The sequence below is a fragment of the Hylobates moloch genome, unplaced genomic scaffold (genome assembly GCF_009828535.3).
Source record: "Hylobates moloch isolate HMO894 unplaced genomic scaffold, HMol_V3 SCAFFOLD_11, whole genome shotgun sequence".
NCBI lineage: Eukaryota > Metazoa > Chordata > Mammalia > Primates > Hylobatidae > Hylobates > Hylobates moloch.
This window is the reverse complement of record NW_026652286.1, coordinates 1,465,000-1,485,125: the sequence shown is the minus strand read 5'-3', so window position 1 is coordinate 1,485,125 and position 20,126 is coordinate 1,465,000. Positions and strand designations below refer to the sequence as shown.

Sequence of the window (20,126 nt, the reverse complement as noted above, 5' to 3'; positions counted from 1 at the left end):
GGACGGCTGAAAACACAACTAAAGTAAAATCAGGATTTTAAACAAATATGCAAAATAATTTGTATCCTTTAATTGTTACTAATTTTTTTTTTTTTTTTTGGAGACAGAGTTTTGCTCTTGTTGCCCAGGCTGGAGTGCAATGGCACAATCTCGGCTCACCGCAACCTCCACCTCCTAGGTTCAAGAGATTCTCCTGCCTCAGCCTCTGGAGTAGCTGGGATTACAGGCATGCACCACCACACCCGGCTAATTTTGTATTTTTAGTAGAGACAGGGTTTCTCCATGTTGGTCAGGCTGGTCTCGAACTCCTGACCTCAAGTGATCCGCCTGCCTCGGCCTCCCAAAGTGCTGGGATTACAGGCGTGAGCCACCGCACCTGGCCAATTGTTACTAATTATTTAACTGACAGTGAAGAGAGGGAAAAAAAAGCTACTCAGTGTTCCAAAATATTAACAAGTAATATTGCACAGAAAGTTTATTAATTGAAAAATCTGATTTTTAAATTTTCCTCCTCTTATGATTATTTGCATTTAGTACTGAATACACAACCTAAAATACACAACAAATTACTATACTGACTGCATAACTGAGAATTACTACTAGGGCTGCCTACAAAAACACTACAACCCTCTTATACACACATACAACACAGAACTTCAGAGATTTTAGAGAACTTGTTGGCTTTTAAGTAAAAGAATAAAAAGATCTGTGGAAAATAATTTAAAGATATTATTGTGATGGCAGACCTATGGGATTAAGGACTGCTTTGCTCATAAATACTTTTCTTTGTACTGTGTGAATATTTTAACTTTTTTTGTTAAGCCACTAGAAATTCTATTATACAGATTAATTTAGGTGACAAATACCCCCATTTATTTATGTATTTATTTATTTGACAGAATCTTGTTCTGTCACCCAGGCTGGGGTGCAGTGGTGAGATATCAGCTTACTGCAACCTCTGCCTCCCGGGTTCAAGCGATTCTCATGCCTCAGCCTCCCAAGTAGCTGGGATTACTTACAGGCGCCCGCCACCACGCCTGGCTCATTTTTGTATTTTTAGTAGAGATGAGGTTTCACCATGTTGGCTGGGCTGGTCTCGATCTCCTGACCTCAAGTGGATCTCACCTCAGCCTCCCCAAGTGCTGGAATTACAGGCGTGAGCCACTGTGCCCAGCCACACAAACACCCTCTTTTAAAATGCAATTATCGCCTGGCTCATGCCTGTAATCCCAGCACTTTGGTAGGTTGAGGCAAGAGGAATGCTTGAGCCCAGGAGTTCAAGACCAGCCTGGTCAATATGGAGGGACCGCAGCTCTACAACAAGTACAAAAATTAGTTGGGTATGGTGGCCCTCGCCTCTAGTCCCAGCTACTTGGGAGGCTGAGGTGGGAGGATCACTTGAACCCAGGAGGCTAAGGCTGCAGAGAGACATGTTCACGCCACTGCACTATCTAGCCTGGGCAACAGAGTGAGACTTTGTCTCAAACCCCCAAAATTTGACATAGCAGGCATGTGAAAAAATGAAAATTAAAAAAAGAAAAAAAATCCCAAACCAAAAAACAAACCAAAGAAATGTAATTATCTTGGGTGGGACTTCTGCAATTGTGGAGTCAATACCTCTGAAAAACTGATCTTCCTTAAAAGCACCATAGAACACTGGCAAAAACTATCCAACTTATCTCACAACTCTGAAAATTAAATAAGGTTTGTAACAATACAAGAACCATTTAAAGAAAGGATGCTGAATTTCAGTAAGGACAGTGAGGTTTCTGGTGACTTAACTTGCCTTGTTCCCCTTTTCTTCCAGCTCCACAGTAGCCTTCAAAACCTGAAGTCTCGTAACCATGGCAACTATGAAAACCTAGAGCTGTGCAGCCACTAGCAGGTGGGGGACAGCTCAGGTTTGGGCCTCCTCAGAAAGTTTTGACCCAAAGTACTGTCTTGTCTGGCAGCTTCCTAGAAAAGCTCCATTTGAAGGGCCTGTTATTTGACTGGACTCTGGCTAGCTCAGTGGGAAAAGCCCTATCCCCAGGGATTTTGTTGAAAACAATGAGTGGCAACTGTTTAACATCTAACATCAGAACTGCGTAAGTCCACAATACCAGTTGGGGGAAACCAGCTTGGTCAAAAACATAAAAGGATCTAGGGAATAAGATATCCACAGAGGACTCTGAGAATCTAGAAGGTCATGCAAATATTCAAGGTTATGTGTATGCCCAGGAAAGACTGAAAAGGGCCCTAATCTCGGATCTCTGACTGACCTTCAAGACCTTGGTTAAAAAGTGAATTCCAGGGTAAAGCTGTAAAGTGCCTGAGTATCTCTGGCATGACCCAGCACGCACACACACACAACCATACACACTCCCACCCCTTCGCAGAGGGTGGGAGACAGATCATATTGGTCCAAGGCATTTAAGAAAATCTGTCCAGTCATTAGCTCGTCATTAAGTTAACCAAGGAGACAGTCTTTGGTGGCTGAAAATCAAAATCACAATGAGATTACACTTCATATTCTCTATGAATTTGAGAAAAAAATTAGCAAGGTGTAGTGATGCAAGCCTGTGGTCCCAAATACTTGGGAGGCTGAAGTGGGAGGATCTCTGGAGCCTAAGGTGTCAACACTGCAGTGAGCCATGTTTGCACCACCACACTCCAGACAACTGAGTGAAGCCCTTTCTCAAAAAAAAAAAAAAAAAAAAGGTGGTGTGAGAGGAAGAGGGCACCTCAAGAATCTTTTAGAATATTTAGCCTTTGTGGAGCTGGCCTATACGAATAAGGTGCTATGTAACACAATCTAAGGGAAACACAGTGTATGAGGGAGCTAAACATCCTAGGGGGAAAACAAGAGGTGGCAGCAGAAAAGAAACCAAAAACAGACTAGCAGGATGCCAAAAATAAACCTGATACATTTCAACTTTGTTTAGCATGGAAAAGAGCAGGAAACTTTTTCTCATTTTCCTTCCTGCACCACTTTCCTATACTTCCCTCTATACCCACCCCTTAGACTAATAACTTGGTACTGCTAAATTTCAGCTCTGTTATCAGTTAATGGGGCTATACAATTGATTATTTTCACTGGCAATTTAAGGACTGCACTTATTTTTTATCCCATCAAGGAAAAAAGCTATCTCACTATTTATTTCTCCCTTAAATATGTAAAGATTAGATAAGGAGGCTTCTAGGCCTAAAAATGAGAAGAAAAAATGCATATATCTAAATTATACAAATTATATATGGATGTATACATATTTACACATATATAAATCCCTAATTATATAAAGTTATACAGTTGACCCTTGAACAACATGGGTTTGAACTGCAAAGATCCACTTATGTATGAATTTTCTTCTGCCTCCTGAAGAAACACACTCCTGAAACAGCAAGACAAACCCCTTTTCTTACTCTTTCTCCTCAGCCTATTCAACATGAAGATGATGGGAACTGATGGGAATTGAAGACCTTTATGATGATCCATTGCCACTTAATAAATAGTAAATATGTTTTCTCTTTCTTAGGATTTTCTTAATCACACTTTTTCTCTAGCTTACTTTATTGTAAGAATACAATATACATACATGTAACATACAAAATATGTTAACTGACTATATTATCAGTAGGGCTTCTGGCAACAGTAGGCTATTAGTAGTTAAGTTGTTGGGGAGTCCAGAGTTATATGTGAAGTTTCAACTGCACAAGGGGTAGTGCCCCTAATCACCACACTGTTCAACTGTAGTTGTGTCCAATTAAAATGCACACACTCCGTTGTTCATTAAAAATCATTACCAAGCCGGGCGCGGTGGCTCACGCCTGTAATCCCAGCATTTTGGGAGGCCAAGGCGGGTGGATCATCTGAGGTCAGGAGTTCGAGACCAGCCTGACCAACATAGAGAAACCGCATCTCTACTAAAAATACAAAATTAGCCAGGTGTGGTGGCGGGTGCCTGTAATCCCAGTTACTTGGGAGGCTGAGGCAGGAGAATTGCTTGAACCCAGGAGGTGGAGGTTGTGGTGAGCCAAGGCTGTGCCATTGCACTCCAGCCTGGGCAACAAGAGCAAAACTCTGTCTCAAAAAAAAAAAAAAAAAAAAAAAAAAATTACTAAAACTATTCTGCTGTATTACTCCATAGGATGATGTAATGTAAATTACTTCAATAAAAAACATCAAATCTCACATTTTAAAATACCTGAAAATTAGTTTCTTTCCATCCAGGTTTCTTGGCTAGCATCCTCACTAATGCCTGGCATGGCATTTCAGCTCGGTCCATTAGCTCAACAGCCTTGAAGTAAAATAAGAGAATAAAAGAGTTTAAGGGTTAGATTAGTTCCAAAGGAAGAGTAAATACCAAAGTCAAGTAAGTGGTTACCTCTGAAGAAAGGAGTGGAATAGAACTGAGGAGGGTTATTGAGGGAGCTTATATAGCTTCCGCTATTATGCTTTATTTCTTTGTGTTTTTATGTCTATAATGCTTTATTTCTTAAGCTAGATGCTTGGTATATGGCTGTTAAATTAGTATCACTGAAGCTTTATCTCACATTTCAGGAATTCACAAATAGTTTGCTCCATGCAAAATAATAGTTTTCATTTGCCAAGTGTGTGGCAGAAACTGCTTATATGTATTTTCTCTTCCTTGATTTTCCTAAAAACAGCAAAGCAGAATAGATTCAAAGTTCTAAAATTCTGAATATCAAAGATGCATAAACTCAGATTTAAACCCAATGGGCAGCAGACGCAGGACTGGAAGGCTTCTGCCATAAGTGACAGTGCTCTTGCAGTGTTTCTCCTTACCCTTCCTCATTAGAATCACCCAGTATATGCCAAAATGAAATGCCATGCTCCTTTACAACACAAGTTTTTGAGAAGTTTTCATACCAATGGATAATGTCCATTCTACCAACGAATCATGATGATAAAGGGGGCAAAAAGTACTGGATGAGGGGTGCTTTAAGTAGAGAGACCTAGTTGCCTAGGAAGTTTATGAGCAAGTACCATAGTTAAAAAATTAATCTAAGCTGGGCCGGGCCAGGCGCAGTGGCTCATGCCTGTAATCCCAGCACTTTGGGAGGCCGAGGCGGGCGGATCACGAGGTCAGGAGATCGAGACCATCCTGGCTAACACAGTGAAACCCCGTCTCTACTAAAAAATACAAAAAAATTAGCTGGGCGTGGTGGTGGGTGCCTGTAGTCCCAGCTACTCGGGAGGCTGAGGCAGGAGAATGGTGTGAACCCGGGAGGTGGAGCTTGCAGTGAGCCAAGATCACACCACTGCACTCCAGCCTGGGCAACAGAGCAAGACTCCGTATCAAAAAAAAAAAAAAATTAATCTAAGCCTTATAATTCAGAGTAAGAATCTAATTTTCTTAAGTATTAAGTCATGAGCTTATAGAGGCCATAGAATACTGATGTTTAAAGATAGCAAACACTACACAGCTACAAGAAATAAAAAGTCCCACCTCATCTTTAATGCCAGGAAATGTGTTTACCGGTTATAAAACAGCAATTAGGACAAATCCTTCATTCATCAGTTTCACTGCTTCCATATAATCTAATTTTCTTTCACACTCAATTCATCCCTATGCACTACCTTCTGGAACTCTTCCATACAAGCCAGCCTTTCTTTCCAGTTACTGCTGTCAAGAAGCTGTATACAGGTAGGGGGAAGAACAGCTGAAGCTTTTTCTTCACATACTTCTATCTGTAAGGTACAAAAACATATTAGAATTAGGAATTGCTGAAGGGAACAGATGACAAGAATGTAAACATACTCCAGCCAAAACTAAAATACTCCCATAGGTATGCTATAGTTTCTGAGACTTCTATTATACTTTGATAAAGGAGATTGTCCAAGGCAGTTTCAATAAGCTTATTCAAAAATATCAATTAACTGTATGTTGTAGAACCCAGCAAAGAACTCCAATCTTCTCATAGGTCTCACTCTGCAGGGTTCATGATTTTCAGGCTCAGTGTGTTAATACTGACCGAGAGCTCAGGCTCCACTATTTCTTTAGTCTCCAGTCCTTTCTTGTTCTTGGTTCCAGTATTCCCTGGGCCTCCTGGTGCAGCTGGTTTCCCCTTTTTCGATGGCCCACCAGCCTAAAAACAATTAAAAAAATAAAAATTAAACCACCTAAGGATTTAAAATAGTGGAGTTTTTAATTTATTTTTTTGAGACGGTGTCTCATTTTGTTGTCGAGCCTGGAACGCAGTTGCACAAGCTCGGCTCACTACAGGTTCAACCTCCTGGGCTCAAGGGATCTTCCTTCCCACCTCAGCCTACTGTGTAGCTGGGACCACAGGCGTGTGCTACCATGCCTGGCTAATTTAAAAAACTTTTTTTTGTAGAGACAGGATTTTGCCATGTTGCCCAGGCTGGTCTCGAATTCCTGGCTGTAAGTGATCCTCCTGTCTTGGCCTCCCAAAGTGCTAGGATTACAAGCATGGATCGCTGCACCCGGCCTAAAACAGTGGTTTTTAAACTTTTATTGAGTCACACACTCCCTTAAAAATTTGATTAAAATGAGGGATTACCCTAAAATAAACATTTTTTGTAACTACAAAATTTAGCAGTTTCAAGGTCAGACAGAACCCCCAAAGACCACCCATGGGGTAATCTGTAGACCCCATATTAAAAACTTGAGATAAAATGAAACAGAAGTGATAGCCTGAAATTATACTACATTTACAAATTAATTTGAGAATCACATCCTGATACCTTGTTTTTTTTTTTTACATTTATTGGGTTTTTTTTGTTTGTTTTCTGAGACAGGGTCTTGCTCTGTCATCCAGGCTCGAGTGCAGTGGCCTGATCACGGCTCACTGTAGCCTTGACTTCCTGGGCTTAAGCGAGCCTCCCATCTCAAGCAGCCCTCCCATCTCAGCTTCCCAAGTAGCTGAGCACAGTAGTTCACACCTGTAATCCCAGCACTCTGGGAGGCTATGAGCCCAGGAGTTTGAGACCAGCCTGGGCAGTATGGCAAAACCCCATCTCTACAAAAAATACAAAAAAATTAGCCTTGCCGGGCGCAGTGGCTCACGCTTGTAATCCCAGCACTTTGGGAGGCCGAGGCGGGTGGATCACGAGGTCAGGAGATCGAGACCACGGTGAAACCCCGTCTCTACTAAAAATACAAAAAATTAGCCAGGCGTGGTGGCGGGCGCCTGTAGTCCCAGCTACTTGGAGAGGCTGAGGCAGGAGAATGGCGTGAACCTGGGAGGCGGAGCTTGCAGTGAGCCAAGATCGCGCCACTGCACTCCAGCCTGGGCGACAGAGCGAGACTCCGTCTCAAAAAAAAAAAAAAAAAAAAAAATTAGCCTCGTGTGTTGGTGTATGCCTACAGTCTCAGCTACTTGGGAGGCTAAGGTGGGAGGGCTGCTTGAGCCCAGGAGGTTGAGGCTGCAGTGAGCCATGATCATGTCACTATACTCCGGCTTGGGTGGCAGAGTAAGACCCTGTCTCAAAATAAATTCATTCCACTCCAGTTTTCAAAAGTCCCAAGATACAAAAGCAGAATATGTACGGGGGAAAAAGTCACAAGAAAGTAGTATATCACAATGTACACCGCAAATGATAACTGTATTATGGCAACACACATTACCATTCACATTGTTCTTTCTAACTATTTTGGATATTTGTTATGAAATGCCCCAAACCTAAAAAGAAAAGATAAAATGAAAGAGGACCAAATTAGTCTTCAACATCCAGACCTGTTCTGAAACTAATGTTATCTTGAATATATTCCAATATTTTAAGTTGTAGTTAGCAAAACTAAGGATACTAGTTTTTAACTAAATGGAAACCTGTAATACTTACCATGTCATATCGATAGTATGGTTTTGCTGCTTCACAGTAATAACCCCATAAAGGGATTTGCATTCTAACCCTAAAAATGGAAAATTCTGTACTCTTTGATTAACTAGGATACCTCCTTCTGGATCTTTCTCTGTAATAGCATTCTCCATATGGAGAGATACTTCAAATAACAAATCTCCTACTATTCTTTTTGTTGCTGTTGTTAACAGACATCAATTTTTATTTATTAATTGACAGATTTATCGAGGCTGGGCATGGTGGCTCATGCCTGTAATTCCAGCACTTTGGGAGTCTGAGGCAGGCAGATAATTTGAGGTCAGGAGTTTGAGACCAGGCTGGACAACATGGTGAAACCTCGTCTCTACTAAAAATACAAAAATTAGCCAGGCGTGGTGGCAGGTGCCTGTAATCCTAGCTACTCAGGAGGCTGAGGCAGGAGAATCACTTGAACCAGGGAGGCAGTGAGATGAAATCATGCCACTGCACTCCAGCTTGGGGGATAAAAGGAGACTCTGTCTCAAAAAAAACAAAAAACAAACAAACAAACAAGACAGAATTATCATTCTACATGATAGCTGGCTCAGTGGCTCACGTGCTGATATTGTCCTACTTATCTTTTCAGAATGGGAATAGAAGGAGGTTGCTCCCAGCATTTTAATTTTTAAGATAATTCCTCATAATAAGAGAAGGTCAGCCAGCATGAACATGGAAGGGTTTAAAGAGGTAAGAGGCAAGTGGGTTACAGCAAGAAAATCCGGACACATCTTTTAAGGTTTTGGGTCCAGGTAATTGTCCAGAGAAACAGGAACTAGTGAGAAAGGAGAAAATAGCTGCCGATTTCCTGTTCTAGAATGCCAAGGAGACAGCATAATGTGAAAGAAAGTAGAGTCTATAACTAGAGGTACTTAGGGTAAATCCCAGCTCTGCCACTCTATGCATTCCACAAACAGACAGCCGGTTCCTACTATATGCCAGAAACTATTCTATGCATGGAGGATCAAGCAGTGACAAGATTTCTATCCTTTAAAAGCTTACAATATGGTGTGGGGAAACAGTAAACAAACAATCAAATGAACAATAAAAATATCAGAGCATGTGTAGGACACAAACTCACTGAGTCTTAGTTTCGTTTTTTGGAAAAACAAGGATAATGAATACCTACCTCAAAAGTTGTTACAGTGATTAGATGACATTATAAAGGCAAAGTGCTTCATAAAATGATGCTCACTAAATATCAGTTCTCTTCCCCTAACTCCATGCTGAGTGGTTCAAGATGGGGCTGGCGTGGGGAAGGAGAGTTAAACTTTTTGCATCTGCAGCAGATAACTCTCACTCTTAAGAGAGTCCACAGGACACATGTTCATTAAAAGAATGCCATAATTACCACTGGGCATTTGCCCCACTTCTACACTATACAAAGGTGAAAAGACCTGGACTGGCATGGAGACTCAGTGATGTGATCCATCGGCATTATCAGTAAAATGACCAATTGGTATTATTAGTTATTAACGTTAAGTGTGTTGCCACATTTTATTTCATTATTTAATGATACTTTCTGATCCTTTAAAATATACTCCTCCTGGCTGGGTGCAGTGGCTCATGCCTGTAATCCTAGCACTTTGCGGTGCTGAGGCAGGGGGATCAACTGAGGTCAGGAGTTCGAGACCAGCTTGGCCAACACAGCAAAACCCCATCTCTACTAAAAATAGAAAAAATTAGCTGGGCATGTGGCAGGTGCCTGTAAACCCAGCTACTCGGGAGGCTGAGAATCGCTTGAACCCAGGGGGTGGAGGCTGCAGTAAGCTGAGATTGTGCCACTGCACTCCAGCCTGGGTGACAGAGCAAGACTCCACCTCAGAAAAAAAAAAAAAATACTCCTCCCCTTGCACATGCAGTAAAATGATTTTTGACAAGGGTACCAAGACTGTTTAATGGGGAAAGGACAGTCTATTCAACAAAATGGTGCTGGGAAAACTGAATATCCACATGCAAAAAGAATGAAGTTGGACACCATATATAAAAATAAAGTCAAAATAAAGACATAAATGTAAGACCTAAAACTATAAAATCTTTAGAACAAAATAGAGGGCAAAAGCATCATAAGCCTGGGTGCAGCGGCTCAGGTTTGTGATCCCAGGAATTTGGGAGGCCGAGACGGGAGGATTCATTGAGCCTAGAAGTTTGAGACCTGCCTGGGAAACACAGTGAAACCTGTCTCTACAAAAAAATTAAAAAATAAAAAATCAGCTGTGTGTGGTGGCACGTGCTTGTGGTCCCAGCTACTCGAAAGGCTGAGGTGGGAGGATTGCTTGAGCCTGGGAGGTATGCTGTGATTGTGCCATTGCACTCCAGCCTGGGGAACAGAGTGAGACCTTGTCTCAAAACAACCCAATTCAAAAATGGGCAAAGAACTTGAGTAGATATTTTTTCAAAGAACTACCGATTGCCAACTGCACATGAAAAGATGCTCAAGGCCAGGCTCGGTGGCTCATGCCTGTAACCTCAGCACTTTGGGAGGCTAACGCAGGAGGATCACTTGAGGCCAGGAGTTCAAGACTAGCTTGGGCAACACAGCGAGGCCCTCTATAAAAAATTTTTAAAAAATCAGCTGGGTATGGTGGCAAGTCCCTGTCGTCCTAGCTACTTGGGAGGCTGAGTGAGGAGGATCACTTGAGCCTGGGAGTTCCAGGTTGCAGTGAGCTATAATCCCACCACTGCCCTCCGGCTTGGACAACAGAGCAAGAACTTGTCTCTAAAAAGTGTAGAAAATAAAAACAAAGAAGTCAAATTCATAGAAACAGAAAGAAGGGGTTGGAAGAAGCTGAGAACGGGAGGATAGTTAATTGATTAATAGAGTTTCAGTGTTAAAACATGAAAAGCATTATGGCAATGGATTGTGGTGATGTTGCACAACATTATAAACACACTTAATATTAATGAACTGCACATTAAAAAGAGTTAAGACAGGGCCAGGCACGGTGGCTCGCCCCTGTAATCTCAGCACTTTGGGAGGCCAAGGCGGGTGGATCACCTGAGGTCAGGAGTTCAAGACCAACCTGGCCAACATGGCAAAACCCCTTCTCTACTAAAAATACAAAAATTAGCCTGCCATGGTGGCGCGTGCCTGTAATCCCAGCTACTGGGGGGCTAAGGCAGGAGGATCACTTGAACCTAGGAGGCGGAGGTTGCAGTGCGCCAAGATCGCATCACTGCACTCCAGCCTGGGCAACAGGGCGAGACTCCATCTCAAGAAAAAAAAAAAAAAAAAGTTAAGATAGTAAATTTTATGTTAAATTGACAAAACACACTTCTGTGCCTTCATAACCATTTTTATCTCTATTCAAGCTCCAAACAGCTGAATTTATTGCTGGAATATCCGATCTTCATTAACAGATTTTCTGCTGTATTTTTAATGTAGCCAATGAATTCATTTCTCAAACAAAATAATTTTAGAGGAACAACCATGAACCTGAGACTCAGACCCTCCCTTACTAGCTTGTATTTTTAATAATCTATGAACCTTGGCAGCAGGTGCCTTTTTTAGAGGTCCTGGTTTGGGTGTGGAAATGTCCTTTGTGTCCTTATCTCCTGCAGCCCCTGAAGCAGCAGTCCTTCCAGGGAGAGGTTTGCATTCCTTCTTATCAGCAGCTAGTCCAGCTTTCTTACCATGTATCAGTTCTACCTTTTCTGAACATTCTTTGATCTGGAGAATGAAAGTGAGATGAACATCATTAAGCCCAACTTTGAAACACAACCACTACGTTATTACATTTCTAAACCACAACTACACATAAGAATTCAGAGAAATGGCCAGGCGAGGTGGCTCACGCCTATAATACCAGCACTTTGGGAGGCCAAGATGGGTGGATCACTTGAGGTCAGAGGTTTGAGACCAGCCTGGCCAACATGGTCTCTACTAAAAATACAAAAAGTTTAGCCGGGTGTGGTGGCAGGCGCCTGTAATCCCAGCTACTTGGGAGGCTGAAGCTCGAGAATCGTTTGAACTCAGGAGGCAGAGGTTGCAGTAAGCTGAGATTGTGCCACTGCACTCCAGCCTGGGTGACAGAGTGAGACCCATTGCCAAAAAAAAAAAAAAAAAATTCGGAGAAAACATTTCCCTTTCAACAAAGATAAATTATCCACACTGTTTTGGCAGTAGATAGGCATATGTAAGATATTAATCTTACATTTTATTTCTTTACAAATTAGAATTGTAATAAACTTAAAATGACCACATTGTTTATGGAAGACATTCACATATAAGAAGGTAATTTTCTGGACCTTAGAAATAAATTTATCTCACAGAACTGTTTTCACCTTCTCTACAGATTGGTCACTCAGCCTTTTTTGGTTATAATTTGAAAGATATTTCTACAGTTATCACCATCATAGCCTGGAATGAAACTTAAATTCTCAAAAGCTAAGTTTTCAAACTCTAGGTCTGAACTATCAGTGGAGGATGAAATAAATTTCCGGAGGTGATATCGGCATTTTTTTCTTGATAAAACAACAGACAAAATTGAAGACAAAAAGTACCAGACAGCATCCTCCAAAACTTATTTCAATTATGCGTTTCTTTCCTACTATAAATGGCAATTTTAAAAAAATCAAGAACTCCTCATCAAAAGAATACCAGTACAAAGCCATGATGCAAAGAGACAGGACTGTCGTCCAATTTCAGTTCAATCCATTACTAACCTACCTTATCAAGCTTGAGTTTGTCCACATCAGCTAAGAATGGGTTTACTGCTTTCTCACCAACCACCTTCAAAGCAGTACCCAATGCTTCAAATGCGGCATCTCTGACTTCAGGAGCAGAATCATTGATGTGCTATAGTCCAGAAGTAAGCAAAATGATATTAATGCAAGGTATTTTAGGCATTACTCATTTTAATTCAGACTGATGGTTGCTAGATGAAGAATTTGCTTTTTACAATTTACTGAAGCTAAGTATAGCTTTCCTTGTGCCAATTGACAGTTACTCTTTCAAAAATTCTTTTTGGGCCAGGCACGGTGGTTCATGCCTGTAATCCCAGCACTTTGGGAGGCCAAGTTCGAGACCAGTCTGGCAAACATGGTGAAACCCCATCTCTACTAAAATACAAAAACTAGCCGGCATGGTGGCATGCGCCTATAATCCCAGCTACTCAGGAGGCTGAGGCAGGAGAATTGCTTGAGCCTAGGAGGCGGAGGCTGCAGTGAGCCAAGATTGTGTCACTGCACTCCAGCCTGGGCAAAAGAGCTAAACTCCATCTCAAACAAAACAAACAAACAAAAAAAACCAAAAAATTATTTCTGGGTTAAGGAAACCCTTGGTAATCCATTTAGCAAATAAGTGCTTCCTTTTCCTCTTACCCTCTATCTAAAATGACTCACTCCCAAATGATCTTCAAATACTCCACATTTGATGCCTATGCTTGGCCAGATCCAGCTGAACACCAGTATATGGGACAAGTAAGAAACAAAATGTTTAACAGTTAATGGAATCATAACACTAACTTGTGCTTTATTTCAAGAAGAGGAACACAGTTAGGAGAATTTGGATTCCGTTTCCAAGCTGCAAAGGGTCTGCTCCTCAAAAGATCATAACCTCTATAGTCTGAAAGTCAAGTAGTCACTGTACATAATTAGCAGGAAAAGAATCTTGCCTAGGTATAAAATATTCCCCCTTTTTCAAAGAGAGTCTGTACCTTAAGTAGTGCAGCACAAAAGGGCTTTAGCAAGCTCTTTGGCAGGGTAGAAGCAGTGCAGTGGCGGAAACTTCTTGCAATAAAAAGAGATGTCTGCTGCTTGATGGTTGGATTTTTATTATCCATTACTGCTAAAACATCCTCACTGATGTTCTGTAGTGTGGTCTTTAGAAAGAAAATGTGGTTAATGAGCTTTTTTCAATTGTGAAGAACAATCAAAATATCATATTGACAAACTTTACTTCAGATAAAACTACAAACTCATGCTGTCAACTTACAGTAAGGAAGATTGCATCAATTGCCTCCTGCAGGGCTTGTACCACTTGAGGTTTCTTCTCTTTGAATTTCTCCAAGATGGTTGGCACAACCTGTAAAAGTAAATGGCTAGAACGTTATTCAGCAACAAAGAGGAATGATATATTGATATATCCTAGAACTTGGCTGAACCTTAAAAATAGTATGCTAAGTTAAAAAAAAGCCAGTCACAGGCTGGGCACAGTGACTCATGCCTGTAATCCCAGCACTTTGGGAGGCTGAGGCAGGTGGGTTGCTTGAGGCAAGGAGTTCAAGACCAGCCTGGGCAACAGAGTGAGATCTTGTCTCTACTAAAACAAACAAACAAAATTAGCCAGGTGTGGTGGTATGTGCCTATGATCCCAGCTACTTGGGAGGCTGAGGTGGGAGGATCACTTGAACCCAGGAGGTCAAAGCTGCAGTGAGCTGTGATTGCATCACTGTATTGTAGCCTGGGCAACACAGCAAGACCCTTCCAAAAAAAAAAAAAAAAAGCAGTCACAAAGACCATGTACTGTATGACTCCATTTACATGAAATGTTAAATCCACAGAGACAAAAAAGTAGATTAGTGGTTGCTAGAGTCAAGGGCAGGGAGCAGCATGGGGAGAGACTGTTAATGGGCAAGGGGTTTCTTTTTGGGCTGATGAAAATGTTCTGGAATTAGATAGTGCTGATGGTTACATAACATTGTGAATATTCTAAAATCACTTTAAGAGGGTAAATTTTATAGTATGCAAGTTTTATCTCAGTAAAACTTACTTTCTAAAAAACCACCTTGTCTCCACCAAAACAAACCAATAAAGCAAACATTTAAGTGGAATAAAGTCATTTCCTTTCTTGAAGGACATCAAATCTTATGCCAGAACAATGAAGAATTCTCATTCTCTCCCACTATGGCAGTGCTTCTCAACCTATTTGCTGCCTCTGCACCTTACAGGGTCTCGCTCTGTCACCCACGTGGGAGTGCAGTGGGATGAACATGGCTCACTGAAGCCTTGGCCTCCTGGGCTCAAGTAATCCACTCATCTCAGCCTCCGAGTAGGTAGGCCTCAGGTATATGTCACCATATATACCTCAGGTATATGTCAGGTATATGTCCCGAGTAGGTAGGCCTCAGGTATATGTCACACCTGCTATTTTTTTAAAATTCTTAATTTCTTGACCACTTCCCTGTAAATATAATTTTTTATTTTATTTTTTGTCGAGACGGGTTTCTCCATGTTGCCCACGCTGGGAAAGAAAATTTCTAAGGTCCAAAGGACACAGCAAAGCTCAATGGCATCCAAAAAAAGGAAATAATTGTTTTCAAGATTTCACAGAAGTGGCTATAGACTACTTGGTATAGTCCAAGGACTATGGTTCCCATGGAAAAATAAAAGACTTTTTAATACTAGTTATAAACTTGAAAATCAAGATATTTTAATGTCTCTAAAGCTAACATTCACTTTTTTTTTTTTTTTTTTTTGAGACGGAGTCTCGCTCTGTCGCCCAGGCTAGAGTGCAGTGGCGCAATCTCAGCTCACTGCAAGCTCCGCCTCCCAGGTTCACGCCATTCTCCTGCCTCAGCCTCTCTGAGTAGCTGGGACTACAGGCGCCTGCCACCACGCCCGGCTAATTTTTTTTGTATTTTTAGTAGAGACGGGGTTTCACCGTGGTCTCGATCTCCTGAACTCGTGATCCGCCCACCTCGGCCTCCCAAAGTGCTGGGATTACAAGCGTGAGCCACCACGCCCGGCCCTAACATTCACTTTTATAAATATTGCCAAAAAGACAGTTTGTAAACATTTAAAGAAAATAAAGCCAAGTCACTAACATGCTTGATACTAAACACCGTATATATTATAGTATTAAGGCGGGGGAGACCCCAAACTACAGAGCAATAGACACATTCTTTAACCAGGACAACAAAGTGAAACAAAGCCAGAATCAGAACTCAAACTGGAAAGCCAGGTAATTATCCAACCATAATTTGGTAAATTAAAATGAATTTTAGGCCGGGTGTGGTGGCTCAAGCCTGTAATCCCAGCACTCTGGGAGGCTGAGGCAGGCAGATGGCTTGAGCTCAGGATTTCGAGACCAGCCTGGGCAAGATGGCAAAACCCCATCTCTACCAAAAATACAAAAAGAAGTCAAGCGTGGTGTGGGGTGTGCCTAAAGTCCCAGCTACTCAGGAGACTGAGGTGGGAGGATCACCTGAGCCTAGGAGGTTAAGGCTACAGTGAACTGAGATGGTGCCACTGCACTCCAGCCTCGGTGACAAAGTGAGACCCTGTCTCAAAAAAAAAAATTAAAATTATTCTCTGAACTGATATTTAAGTGGTTTAGGAAAAAGTTGTTTTTTATCTTGAAAAATTATTCCCAATACAAAAGTGTAAAATATCCTACTAAGTAACAAAAAATTGACCAAAATGGCGTATACACATTGATAGCTACAAAAATAGATTTTAATTTTATTTCAACTTATGATGTATGTGTCTAAGGGTTTTTACAGACCCTTATTTTTATTTCCCTAGTAATAAGCCAGTCATGATTTATTTTTATTTGGTAGTGTCTTCTTTTTCTTCAGTTAAGTTCTCTGAGATTATTTTTAATGCTATGAGTAAGCAAGCTCCAAATACCATAGCTCATGTGAGGCTAGGTATTAGCTTCACAATATAAAATGGACACATGACTAGGGACTATTAGGAAACTCCTAAGTCAATCTAGGGAATCCAATGATGAAGTGGCTAGCAAGCTAAACTGTAAAGATCAATAAGGTCAGTTTTTAGGATGCTGAGCCATTCTTAGTAATGCAGACGGGATTTAGAGGCCAAATGACAGATGCCACAGTTAAATAAAACATCTTAATTAAAATTATTACCAAATTTGATTGGAAACAAACTTATACAAATAGTAAGTCAACAAATGTCTCCAGTCAGATTTTCTTTGAATAAGTAAAACGGAGATAACCTATATAAAATATATAACATTGTAACCTATATAAAATGTCTCAAATATGTAAGTAAATTATATATTAAAATAGGAAAACACTATAAAACACATTTTATATATTAACCTCACAGTTTTACATTTATAGTTTTATATTGCCTTTCCGACTCTCGTTTTCATTCTGGTCCTGGTCGTTACAAGTTTTGTTTCATCTTGTTATAATGTGTATAATGTTGTAAGAACACAGCAGGATAATAGTAAGTAAATAAGTAATAAGCAAATAAATCAACTCAACTAAGTACTTTAGGCCTAGTGCCTCACTTTCTACATAAGGCCTATAAATTTTGTTACAACTGACATCTACTGAAATTTATAAGATATATCTATGCTGAATATTAACCAAACAGAGAAATTTACTTTGTACAATATATACACATCTATGCCAAGGAGTTGTTTTAAAGCAAACAGCAAACTAGGCCCCACCATTTTTGATGAATTTTGTTGATCTGTTACTTACATGTCCTGCATATTGTCCAAATTTCTTCCTTAGCCCAACAGCCAGGCCAGTAAGACATTTTGCCGCCAAAGCCACCAACATGACATTGGTGTCCTTTCCAACAACCTACAAAGGGGGGTAAAAAGGAAAACAAAATAGTCACAGCCATGTAGAAGGGTATTGAAATTTTATTCTCAAAAGAACTCTAAGGCCGGGTGCGGCGGCTCACATCTGTAATCCCAGCACTTTGGGTGGCCGAGGCGGGTGGATCACCTGAGGTCAGGAGTTGGAGATCAGCCTGACCAACATGGTGAGACCCTGTCTCTACTAAAAATACAAAAATTAGCCAGGCATGGTGGCAGGCGCCTGTAATCCCTGCTACTTGGGAGGCCGAGGCAGAAGAATCACTTGAACCTGGGAGGCAGAGGCTGCAGTGAGCCAAGATAGCACCATTGCACTTCAGCCTGTGCAACACAGCGAGATGCCATCTCAAAAAAAAAAAAAAAAAAAAAAAAAAAACTGAAAGCTCTTATGCTAATATATGACCAATTTTATTTACTACAAGGGAGGAGAAATTCTTCTTTCATTGTATCGAATTTGGGAGCTTCCCTTCATTATGTTTAGTCTTCTATCTTAAAGTTCTACTAATAAAACATAGATAAAACCACAACATTAAATTGCTCACTCTCCAGTAGTGGCAGTCTGGGCTGTCAGCACTGTTCAACTGTGCAGGAAATGACCCTGATAATGGCAGAGAGACTAGAGGTCTGCTGACTTTGCTTTGGGACAAGGAAAATGAAAAGACAATGTATCTCTAAAAGACATCACAGGGCAACAGCTCTAATATTCATAACCAAGAAGCACCAGTAGAAACTGCTGCAGGTACCTTCAGGAAGTCCATGGGGACTCTAAATCGTGAATGCTATTGCAACCATTCTTCTGAGGGAGCTTCTGGCCTTGAGGCTGCCACTTCAGTCATCTAATGATGGTTAAGCTTCGATTCAGAGTCTCAGTCGATTCTCCTCTAGCACTGCTTATATTACTGCACTCCTATGCCACAACCCACAAAGCCCAGCACTTATCTAAGCTCACAGGTAGTAGTTGCATCTGCGTCAATTTAACAAGATACTGACTACGACTGGGTTTCTTCCTGGTAAGATTTTACTGTGGTACACTGCCCAATCAGTTGGTGTTAAAAAGCTGCTTTATTATATAATAATATAGGCAGTGTGACATGTGCCTGTAGTCCCAGCTACTTGGGAGGCTGAAGCAAAAGGATCACTTGAACCTGGGAGGCAGAGGTTGCAGTGAGCCAAGATCGCACCACTGCACTCCAGCCTGGGCACCAGAGCAAGACACACACACACACACACACACACACACACACACACGGCTGCTTTATTTATAAATGCCCCCAAACTCTTTTTTCACTCTTTTCAGAGCAACACACACACACACACGGCTGCTTTATTTATAAATGCCCCCAAACTCTTCTTTTTTCACTCTTTTCCCAGCAGGAGTAATGCCTCCAATCTACTTTGAATTATATCTAGTCCCTACAATCTGGTGTTCCATAAGCAGAATGCTTTATTCTAGATTCTCTGCATTAAACAACTCCTAACATGCAACATGCAAGAAGTTCTACTTGGCACTTATATGCACTCCTTAAGTGCTGAGGAATAAGGATGAAGAAACTAACATTTATTAAAAAAACAAATTAGGCACCAAAATTTTGTAGGCACTTTATAATCCTTTTTATTTTTATTTTATTTTTTTGAGACGGAGTCTTGCTCTGTCACCCAGGCTGGAGTGCAGTGGCGCAATCTTGGCTCACTGCAAGCTCCGCCTCCCGGGTTCACGCCATTCTCCTGCCTCAGCCTCTCCGAGTAGCTGGGACTACAGGTGCCGCCACCAAGCCCGGCTAATTTTTTTTGTATTTTTTAGTAGAGACGGGGTTTCACCGTGGTCTGGATCTCCTGATCTCGTGATCCGCCCGCCTCGGCCTCCCAAAGTGCTGGGATTACAAGCGTGAGCCACCGCGCCCGGCCAGCACTTTATAATCCTTTTTAAATTTAATTTTCACCCAAACCCTATGAGGTAAGTACTATTATTATTTCAACTTTGCAGATTCACAGCCAGGCGTGGTGGTTCACGCCTGTAATCTCAGGACCTTAAGAGGCTGAGGTGGGAGAATCGCTTGAGCCCAGGAGTTCAAGACCAGCCTGGGCAACATAGCGAAACCCTGTCTCTACCAAAAATAGAAAAATTAGCCAGGCATGGTCGCACACGCCTGTAGTCCCAGGTACTCAGGAGGCTGAGGCAGGAGAATCACTTGAACCTGGGAGGCAGAGGTTGCAGTGAGCCAAGATCGTACCACTGCACTCCAGCCTGGGGGACAGAGCGAGACACTATTTCAAAAACAAAAAACAACAAAAAAGTGCAGATTTCAAAAAGAAATTTTTTTGAGACAGAGTCTGGCTCGATCTCAGCTCACTGCAACCTCCCCCTCCCAGGCTCAAGCGATCTTCCCACCTCAGCCTCCCGAGTAGCTGGGACTAAAGGCACATGCTACTACGCCTGCTAATGTTTCTATTTTTTGTAGAAACAGAGTTTCTTCATGTTGCCCAGTCTGGTCTTAAACACTGGGCTCAAGCCATCAGCCCACCTCGGCCTCCCAAAGTGTTGGGATTACAGATGTGAGCTACTGTACCCAGCTAGATTCTAAAAATTAAATAAAGATTAATGTGCTTACAGTCAGGTAGTTAGCAAATGGTAATGCTGTGTGATTCAAACCCAGGTCAATTCTGACTCCAAAGTTTTTGCTCCTTTTATTAAGTAAAGCATGTTCTCCCTCTAAACTTGTGTTAAGTCCACTTTCCTTATGAGAGGATGAAATCAGGGTCCTAATA

General features: G+C 41.4%; 1 protein-coding gene across 3 annotated transcripts in view; it reads right to left on the bottom strand.

Annotated features, from left to right (window-relative positions):
• CKAP5 (cytoskeleton associated protein 5) overlaps nt 1–20,126 on the bottom strand; it is a 106,838-nt gene that overhangs the window by 43,295 nt on the left and 43,417 nt on the right. For all 3 annotated transcript variants that reach the window (XM_032166055.1, XM_058424551.1, XM_058424550.1), the window contains exons 9-16: nt 17,239–17,343; nt 13,776–13,865; nt 13,498–13,662; nt 12,510–12,638; nt 11,328–11,510; nt 5,977–6,090; nt 5,582–5,692; nt 4,185–4,277 (exon numbers count right to left, since the gene is read on the bottom strand). In XM_032166055.1, coding sequence (XP_032021946.1) covers nt 4,185–4,277; nt 5,582–5,692; nt 5,977–6,090; nt 11,328–11,510; nt 12,510–12,638; nt 13,498–13,662; nt 13,776–13,865; nt 17,239–17,343 — 990 coding nt within the window. The remainder of the gene's footprint in view (nt 1–4,184; nt 4,278–5,581; nt 5,693–5,976; nt 6,091–11,327; nt 11,511–12,509; nt 12,639–13,497; nt 13,663–13,775; nt 13,866–17,238; nt 17,344–20,126) is intronic.